The 9,870-nt window shown below is 31.6% G+C and overlaps 3 protein-coding genes across 3 annotated transcripts; 1 reads left to right on the plus strand and 2 right to left on the minus strand.

Annotated features, from left to right (window-relative positions):
* Positions 1-754: 754 nt before the first annotated feature.
* Positions 755-5,972, minus strand: LOC116772019 (uncharacterized). Its single transcript, XM_032664041.2, has 14 exons — positions 5,700-5,972; positions 5,432-5,602; positions 5,030-5,359; positions 4,766-4,919; positions 4,273-4,433; positions 4,067-4,190; positions 3,858-3,979; positions 3,648-3,762; positions 3,351-3,533; positions 2,925-3,177; positions 2,578-2,793; positions 1,831-1,970; positions 1,204-1,434; positions 755-1,132 (listed from the first exon to the last, which is right to left on the minus strand). Exons 1-14 carry the CDS (start codon positions 5,957-5,959, stop codon positions 755-757), a joined length of 2,838 nt encoding a protein of 945 aa, XP_032519932.2. The 5' UTR covers positions 5,960-5,972.
* Positions 5,973-6,338: 366 nt separating this feature from the next.
* LOC116772044 (DET1- and DDB1-associated protein 1) lies at positions 6,339-7,917 on the plus strand. The gene is made up of 4 exons (XM_032664073.2): positions 6,339-6,490; positions 6,596-6,734; positions 6,850-6,911; positions 7,022-7,917. The coding sequence occupies exons 1-4, from the start codon at positions 6,488-6,490 to the stop codon at positions 7,121-7,123; spliced, it is 306 nt and encodes a 101-aa protein (XP_032519964.1). The 5' UTR covers positions 6,339-6,487; the 3' UTR covers positions 7,124-7,917.
* A 176-nt stretch (positions 7,918-8,093) lies between these two features.
* LOC116772043 (inactive selenide, water dikinase-like protein) lies at positions 8,094-9,775 on the minus strand. Its single transcript, XM_032664072.2, has one exon. The coding sequence runs from the start codon at positions 9,670-9,672 to the stop codon at positions 8,464-8,466; it is 1,209 nt and encodes a 402-aa protein (XP_032519963.1). The 5' UTR covers positions 9,673-9,775; the 3' UTR covers positions 8,094-8,463.
* Positions 9,776-9,870: the final 95 nt, after the last annotated feature.

Here is a 9,870-nt window from a genome sequence, read left to right on the forward strand (position 1 = left end):
GATGCGTGATGCTATAATTTCTCTCGTCCCTTAGAATGTAAAATGTATGGAAAGTGGTTCCGGAATTTTTTTGGGCAATCAATGAAATAGAAAGTTCTTTAGTCATATGATATGATATATATATGAGGATTAAAAAATTAGGGTTAAGTAAACTGATACATTTATACAGTCATTAAAATGTCCTTAGAACTTTTGACAAATAAGGCTAACTCATTCCTATATAACTGATTATATATTTCACATGTAAGCAATACTGAGCTTAATGATTGTAAAGCATTTATAATTGAAAATGCCTTGACACGAGCAGGATTTGAACTTGCACTTGTTGAGATACTGTATCCAGTATAGTTATAGCCTATAGCTATAACCAATTGAACCTTAATGCCCTAACCGCCCCCCATATATGAATAATTAAGAGAAATTTTAATAATGTAATTAATTAGAATTTGAAAAACCTAGCTGACTTTAAATTTATTCTAGAACTCGTTTTATAAAAGACAAAAAGTATTTTTACTGTTTTCTATAATATATTATCTGATAAAAACAAAAAAGTAAGCAATGTTAATTTGTTACGTGTAACAAATTACGAACGAACGTTGTAACACGAGGAAACAAATTAATAAATTTTCATATTATACAATGGTTTGGGGAATTAATAACTTCCGTATCGAACTTCCGATATGTTTATCGATTGATCGATATCTGTTAGAGGAAAGGTTTTCACAAATAAATTCTATTCCACATTACTGTTTATTTAATCTCTACCTCGACCGCACTCTTTAATGTCATTAACAATAACTAAAACCTCCTTTTTAGATTCCTTTAAATCATCGCCGTTCAAGTTATTCTTCAACAGGGTTAAAGTTCGATAAATAAGGCTATGTTTAGATATATAATATTTGGTAACGTCTCTATTTTTCTTTATCGTTATTTTGAGTAGTGTCAACCAGTTTTTTGTGAATGTTAGGAATTCTTGTGTTATGTTCTGTGTTAGTTGGAATCTTATGAGCGTGTGTGTCCACGGCTGAGATGTTAGGGTTGCCACTAGTTTGGGATCGTTTTTATATGAGATAGCATATTTGAAAATTGAGCTAAGAGTTTTCCATCCGGTTGGTGATTGGTTTTTAGAGTCCTGTAAAGAAAATCTATTTAATGGAATTTTTCTAGAAAAAATAAAATAAAATTATAAATTCGTGCACAAACCCTACTGCAGAGCATCATTTGAACTCTAAACATTAAAGCTCTCAAACCGTTGTAACTAAGATTTTCCGAAGGATTCGTATAGAAATTATAATTCAGAACCAATGGCGTATTGCCACCAGAGTTGAATATCATATAAATTAATTGTAATAAAGACGTCGAACGCTCGTTATCACAATCTTGACGCAGGTAGTTTATTATAACATCTGTTTGTATTTCTAGAACTGACGTCGGCTGAAAGAATATATTATGAAATGGAGAGAAGAGACATTATTTATACATGAATGTATGAATTACTTCTGTGAGTCAAGTTTCAAATTAAGGCGAAGTTTAAACGTTAAGGCGAAGCTTGTTATTTAAATTATTTTTCTTTTATTCTACAACATATTCCAAAAATTCAAATTCTCGTTTCGAGCAACCCAACTGGCGTTCACAAATAGATCGAAAAAGGATTGTTAGACAAAAGAAGACTAATAGTGACTGCTTCTAAAGATTTTGTAAGCCATTAGAAGTTTTAATATTTTTTGGTTCGGATGTTTTGTGTTATGGGTTACAACAAAATATAAGGCAAATATCTTCATTAATTCCTTAATCATTATATTTGCTATACTTAATATATGAATTGCTTACTTGGTAGTTATTCTTAGTAAAGTTGTATACTATGTAAGTCAGTAGTTCTACAGCCGCGTATGAGACGCCATCATCGGAGCTTCCGATAGAAGATAAAACGCACGATAGAAATCCCTCGCGATTTATATATGTTAGTGATACTAGAATAATTATATTTACTAAGAAACTCGTGTAGTAACTATAGTTATTTAACACAATACTATGTAAGATTTTAAATAATTAATTAAATCAAGCTGCGTAATTATTATGTCATAGTTTTAATTAAAAATTATATGCATGTATAAAGGTTGTTGAGGGAGTTTTTTCATGTAACTGAAATTGTTTTAAAGTGAAACTTTAAAACTGAAAATTTTGCTTCCTCTATCGCATGTCGGAATTTACCATTATCTATTCCGTACTTGCAGGAGTCATTATCATTCCCCTTTTTAAACTTATTAGGTTCACATAAAAATGCGATTTAAATATATATATATATATATATATATATATATATATATATATATATATATATATATATATATATATATTAAATAGAAAAGTCGTAAATTTTTATAAAGCCTTAAAAGAGTTTAATGTTATCAAAGGTAACGAAAAGTCAGAAATATTTCCAACGTCGAGAAAATCCGATGACAAATTAAGATAATGATAATAAAAAGATCAAACTTAATAGTCTTTAAACCGTCTTACTTGAAGAGCTTGATCTTGTATATATATATATGTAGATATATATTAAATTGTATGAGATACCTTTATTATCGCTCTCCTCCTTGGACATTCCCAGCAGTATCAAGCACAGTTTCAAACAGACGTACTCATAATCATATCTAGCCTTAAAATCTATATCTGTTATTGACTTAGTGAAGAGAGTCGTGATGAAAACGGCCACTTTTATACATATCGACTGTTCGATCTGAGTTGGCGGATGTGACGTAGCAATGTCGAGGATATACGTGATGTTTGTGTCTGGTGTATATGAAAATATATACAAACTCTTTGGTTGCACACAATAAACAAAATAGACATACCTTTCTCGTTCTGTTCGTGTTTTGTATAAAATTTATTTATTTGTTCAGAATTGTAATCATGTGTATTACCTAGTAGTGCATCATGGGAATCTATCAGGGCTTTCGATAAAACCTCCGGGAGTAATCCCCAGGTTAGAGATGCAAATTCTTCTTTGTCAGCATCACTTCCGTCTTCTATAATGATGTTCAGCGCCTCCATGCAGTTCGCCGATATCGTCCTGTCCTTACTTTGAATTATCACGTTCAGAACTAATTCCCAAACTAATCTTTCCTTAGCTATATCCTCGGGTAAGGAACTCTCTGTTCTAAACCATTCAGACAACTGCAATATGTGTTTATAAACGCCTATCAAGTTAACGTTAAATGATATGGGACTGAAATTTAAGCCTGAGACTCGTACAGATTGGATTGATAACGTATAAAAGGCAAACTTAAAAAATAACAGTACGAATTAATGTTATTAACAAAGAAATCACAACATCTAATAGTACTTACGACAACTAATTTAAAATTATTATGTATTCTCAAAGACGTGAAAGTCCAAAACAATATAGCTGGGTTGTGTGTGTAATATATCATGGGTTCTGGATGTAAGAATGACAAAAGGCGCTCCGTAGCCTTCTCTAGATACACCCTTTGGTCGAGAGAATCTAATGACCCGTTTGATAATGTTGACATCTGAAGAGTTTACCGAGAATATTTTATTGCATTTAGTATTATTCTTATGTAATTAACAAATGTTTAACACTCAAATAATGTTAAGGTTTTTAAAAAATATATATATGCATTTACAGCGAAAACAAGCCACAGAGCCTTTATAATATAACCCGGTGGTTTTGAATTGAGCGGATTCCTTAGTATGTGTTCGATAAGATACGGCAGAAGTGGCGCCGTTACGACGCTCGTACTGAAAGTATTTTATTTAATTAATTAAAAGTTACACGTTGTTCAATAAACATAACTGTAAATCGCGATATGGATTTTTTGTATTATAATATATACTTGTCAGATGATTGACAGTAGAAATATATATATATCAATAGACTGTAAGGTTGATTTTTCTGAAGCTGTCTCCCTATGTCTTGAGGTTTTTCCACTCCGTATTGTAATTCAACTAAACCTAACTGTAAAATTATTTAATATAATTATATTTTTTTTTCTAATAAATACTTAAATAATTTAGTTTGTTATAAAACGTATCACTATCTAACGTTAATATCGTTAACACACGCCACGGTACTACTATTGTCTTTTACGTATAAATATTTTTCGGCTAAAACTTTCAGAATTTCACCCAAAACGAGGGTACTTATTTTTCGTACAGTTACGTCGTTTCTGCGGAAATAAAAAATATTTATTGAATTTATTTCTTTTTAAATACAGACGAATGTTTTCGGATTAAAAAAAATAAATAAACCTTTTAATCTGTGCTTGTGGCAACATCGCTAAATATCCTTTTGAAAGTAAACTGTCACAGAGGTCATATAATACATCTGTTTTAGCGTTCTTGTTCATAAAAATTAAAAGAAACTTTAAAAATATGCTGTACTCCTCACTAGTTGTGATTTCTTGATATTCCTATGTTTGGACAGTGCAAAATAGACTTTCAATAATTTTCAGTTTAACCGAGTCATTGAATCTACTGGCTTTGTTTTTCTAAATTACAATTAATTATAATTATACCACCGATTTAAGGCGAATATGAAAATGTAATGATTAAGCCATAATGAAAGAAACAAATTTGATTTTGTTACTTAATCTTTCGAGTATACTAAGAATGATTCACATTTAATTTGTACTAACATAAACATGATATTCTTAATTCAAATGTACCGTTTCTGAGAAACACTTAATGCCAACAACAGTAACAGTAACTATTTTTTATGTGATAAAATATTATTATAAATTACCTTCACGAAATTTACGATATCGTTTATATGTTTCTGAACGCAACTTTTAATTTTTAAAGAACATTGTTCTCTCAAATTAATTTCCTGCTGATCGATTAATATTTTTTGTACTAATTTCGAAGGCTCCTTACCTTTTTCCAGAACAGTTATGAGCCTAAAATAATTAATAGATACTTGATAATGTTTTGTTTTTTTTTCAGATTGTATTTTTTTTTATTTTATTCTAAAATTTGCTTTACGAATAAAAAGAATTATCTAACTTACTTTAAAGAATCTATTCCTAGTTGGCAAGATGTTACAAAAAGCATGCCTAGACTTCCGCTGTCCCCTACTAGAACAGTATGATTTAAAACTCCAAATAGTAAATCAAACCATTTTTCTAAGATTTCTACTAACGAACTAATAACATTTCCTCTTAGGTCTAAGTTCTCTGGTTGATACGATATAAGGGCATGTAGTACTAAAGCACTGCACAGAACAGTGCCTTCTTTATTACAGATTCGACTTGATAGGTTCATAAAACTAAATAAAAGTTGTTCGGCACTGTAAGCGCTTTGATAGGAAAGCGGTGAAGTTGTCTCGTGAAATTTAATTCTGTTGATTAGAATAACCATTACTTACATACTTCTTTAATTAAGTCATATAGTTATTATGAACATCACAGACCCATTTAATAAGTCGCATGTAAAGTGTAAGCAAGTGTCAATAGCTCTGAACGCGTCGATGGCTGTGTAATGTGTTAAAGCACGGACAACGGCCGCCAATGAGATTGCTGCATGCTCCTCAACGAAGAATCGTTTTTCCCGCCAAATAAGACGTATGCAATCAGAAACTGACCTGAAAATTTTTTTTAGTTACATCCAGGTTTACTTTGGTAAAGGTAATAAGATTATTGCATAAACTAAGGGGTATTGATAATTTTCCACGAACTTACCGAAAGAGAGAATAGTCTAAATTCGAAGTTGCTTCACACAAAAACACAGTAATATCATTATCTAGTAAATAATTGATCATCCGTCTTCTCTCGGAACTGTTAACGTCATATCTATTAATTACTTCTAAAAGGTAGCCACATGCTTTACTTTGGGCATTCGGATCCCTGGATGTTAATAATCTTTTAATATCACATAAGGCATTTTGTTTCCCGCCAGGATTATATAACCGACTGAAGTTAGAATTGACTAAACTATACATGGTCTGAAATAACTTATTCAGTTTTAAAAAGAGTTAGGGAAAGTTCCTGTTTAAGAATATAATGTTGTATAAAGACCTCCAAATCTAAGTTCAGTTCTAAATTTAAATTTCTTTTTTTATACAATGGTAAAATTTTAACAAATTAATTGATCAACTATTTTATTGAATGGGAAATATTAAAAAAAAACAATTTTTAAAATAAGAGGAGTAATTTTTAAAATCAAGAGGAGTAATTTTTAAAATCAAGAGGAGTAATTTTTAAAATCAAGAGGAGTAATTTTTAAAATCAAGAGGAGTAATTTTTAAATATTCCTGGAACTTTATTCATCTAGTCGGTATTTGGTTCATAAACGCAAAGCATTAGTAAATAATAAGAAAAAGGCAACATTTCCAAATGTCATTCTCATCTGGTTTGTCTCTGTGAGCCATTCGTGTTTCTTTATTTTTGGATTTATTTATCGTTTATGATTCCAGAAAAGTAGTTTCCATTGAAATTTCAATCCTAAAAAACACTAGCGTTGTGTCATAATGGTAATACTTATGTAATTTTTGTGTATAATACATTTTGATGAACACATTTCAATGGTGCATTATTTTCGTGCATTACCTATATTAAACGTTGGTTTGTTATTGCAGTCGGTTATGGAATTCTTGAAAGATCTGCCGTCTTACGACGAACATAATTTCACCTTATTTAATACCGATCACGGTATAAGAAACTGTTCCAAAAGACCTTCAATTTACCTGCCCACCAAAGATATACCTTCTGAACAAAGTTGAGTATACGCTTCTATTAAGTCCAATAAGAATTAAAATAATATTTTAAAGCATAATATTTTGTGTTAAAGCATGTGTTACACATTTAAAATGTTTCTATTTAACACTTACAGTTATTGTAACCGAAAAAACAAACATCTTATTAAGATATCTACACCAACAATGGGAGAAAAAGGTAATGTTGGCAAACTATAAATAAAAATTACCTGAATGAAATGCTAATTATATTAATGTATTTTTATGATAGATATGTTCAAATCTTAAATAAATGCCATTTAATTCCAGAACAACACATCACCCAAAAAAAGAGATCAGAGCCATATAGAACAAAATGGTGATGAAAGCAGACCACGTAAAAGGCCATGTCTCAACTCACCCCTCAACTGAAAATGAATGTATCTCACATCACTTACCTTGTGCTTGAGTTACAGACTTTACAAAGTGTATGGCCATTTTATAATTACATTTGTATGCCACATTTTTAGATTGAATTATAAAATAATTGTTGAAACAAACTGGTACTATGTTTTTGGGAGCTTTAATTATCTTTTAAATTTGATTACGCATGCAAGTAACATTTACTTATGACATTATTATTTTGCTGATTGCAAATAAGATTATTTTTCTTATTAGCTTGAACATTCTGTGCAATTCACTTTTATGTATAAGATTGACTTTAAATCATAAAAGCATAGTTAGCCATTCCATTTTAATATCTTAACTTTCACCTTGGAGCAAGTTTCATTGCTGGGTACTACTGAGTAGAAATGTGTTCAATACTTTTAATGCAAACTGCACTCACCGAATGGGCAAGTTGTAAAAGTGTTTATTATAATGTTAGTATTTCTTTCATATATTTGTTTGTAAATTTTAATAAATGTAACATGAGTAGCTGTGCTGTTTTGGCTCAAAGGTGCCAGTTGATATTTCAATCATTCTAAATTGTGTAAGTGACTGAAGTATTATCGTAATGAATATTGAGTTAATCTTGTCATCACCTCTTATAATTAAAGAGCACATACATTTCTTGTCAACTCCAATAGTACATGTGTTTAAGTAAACTAATGTAAAACTAGTTTTTATATAACTTGATTTCTGATCATTATTATAAAAAGTTGTAGATGAATTCAGGCAACTGGTTATCTATATAACAAAACTTATAAATATATTTAATATACATATAGACTAGTTTTATTGGTCATCCAATAACACTATAAATAGCTTATGCAATTAATGTTAATGGTTTTAATCTATATATTTTAAGAATTAAAATTGTCACGAGATCCAAAATCTTCAATCCAGAAACTAAGTTACATTTACGTTCATAACATTAGGTTTAAACAAATAAAACTACATATGAATGAAAAATATTTTTATTCTAGTCAATTATACTTATATCAGAATTTGCAGAATCAACTCACAAGCTGCAAACAACATTGTATTTATTAGGGATACCTAATGGAATCTTTTTCTTACATTTAATAGTAATATCTTACTTATACACATACACCAAGTCACTAGAAAAGATCGCTAGTTTTTGAGATTGTAAATGAATAAGAAATCCCACCCGATTGTTACTCTGTCACATAACAACATGGTATTTATCAAATTGAAATAAAATGATAGTTATATACATAACTTTAAAAAGTGTTTGTAAATTTAAGATTTTATCAGTAATTAAAATTTTTAACTATAGTGTAATAATGTCTTAATTATGCATAAACTGCTCAATCTTTAGCTGGCACTTCAATAACTCGAGGTTTGTCAATAATTCTAGCTGTACGGTTGCCCTTTTCAACAATGCCAATAATCCATGCCTGGTATCCCTCTTGCTTCTCAATATCCTTACAGTATGCCGCAGCTTGCTCACGAGGCAAACAGATTAAAAGTCCTCCAGATGTCTCAGGTGCATGACCCTGTAAGAGTTGGAACATGTTTCCGCAAGCCTTAGCAACAGCTGCCATTTTGGCTATCACTGGTAAGTTGTGAATAACAAATGAAACTTCATTTTTCTGATGAGAGGCAAGGTTCTGAGCATGGCCAAGAAGACCAAATCCAGTAACATCAGTTGAACCGTGGGCATTATATTTGTGCATAAGTCTAGCTGCAATACGATTTAGCCGACTCATAGAGTCCATAGCACGATGATAAGCCTTTCTAACATCTTCTTCTGACACAACTAATTTTATTCTATTCCAACGTTCAGGCTGATCAAGCCATTGATGAGCATTCACAGCAACCTGGGTACCAAGAGGCTTTGTGAGAACTAAGACATCACCCATAACAGCATTGTCGGGCACAATATATTCATTGGGTTGACAGATAGTAGTGGCTACTCCTCCAATAGTGCACCAAGGGTTAATGACAGTCTGACCTCCAGTCACAGACGTACCAGCTTCTAGCGCTGAATCCTTGAAGCCACGCATAATAAGAGGAATAACAACATCTCGTTCCTTCTCGGTCATCTTAGTGGATACGCCTAGAAGCATCAGCATATTATCACATTCAGTCACGCCCATAGCATATAAATCGCTAAGAACGTTTGCACAGGCAATTTTTCCCATCATATATGGATCGTCCACTAAAGGATAAAAGAAGTCAGTAGTTTGCACCAAACATAGTCCACCATGTCTTAGCGGTGTAACTGAACAGTCCAAGCCAATGCCAATACGCGGGATCGCAACATGCATAAACTGATCCTGGTCTTGTTGGGAGTAATCTTGTTGTAATGATTCAACGAGTTTAGATAAAACATCTTGCGGTACTTTACAGCTTCTTCCTTTTAAATCAGCAAATCTTGTTAGACGAAAACTAGCTTCCAAATCGTGTGCCACAGGGTCGAATGGCCGACGTAGAGCCAAAGCATTGGGGTTACCGGCCATTTCTAGTTGTGCTGCAGAAAGAGAATCCTGCGCTACACTAGATTGATACGACATATTACACAAAAACAAAACAGTATTATTGTTCGCCTTAAGGTAAGTTAGGTAAAAATGCCGAAACCCGACACGCCGCCAAGTGACGCTTGCAAAATGGCGTCTCTTTTACATTCAAGAAAAGAGAGCCAAAATTTGTTTCAAATAAATCATTTTCATTTGTCGTTGAATGATGTAAACAAAGAATACTTGATTGTCATT

Source organism: Danaus plexippus (genome assembly GCF_018135715.1).
Source record: "Danaus plexippus chromosome 16 unlocalized genomic scaffold, MEX_DaPlex mxdp_31, whole genome shotgun sequence".
NCBI lineage: Eukaryota > Metazoa > Arthropoda > Insecta > Lepidoptera > Nymphalidae > Danaus > Danaus plexippus.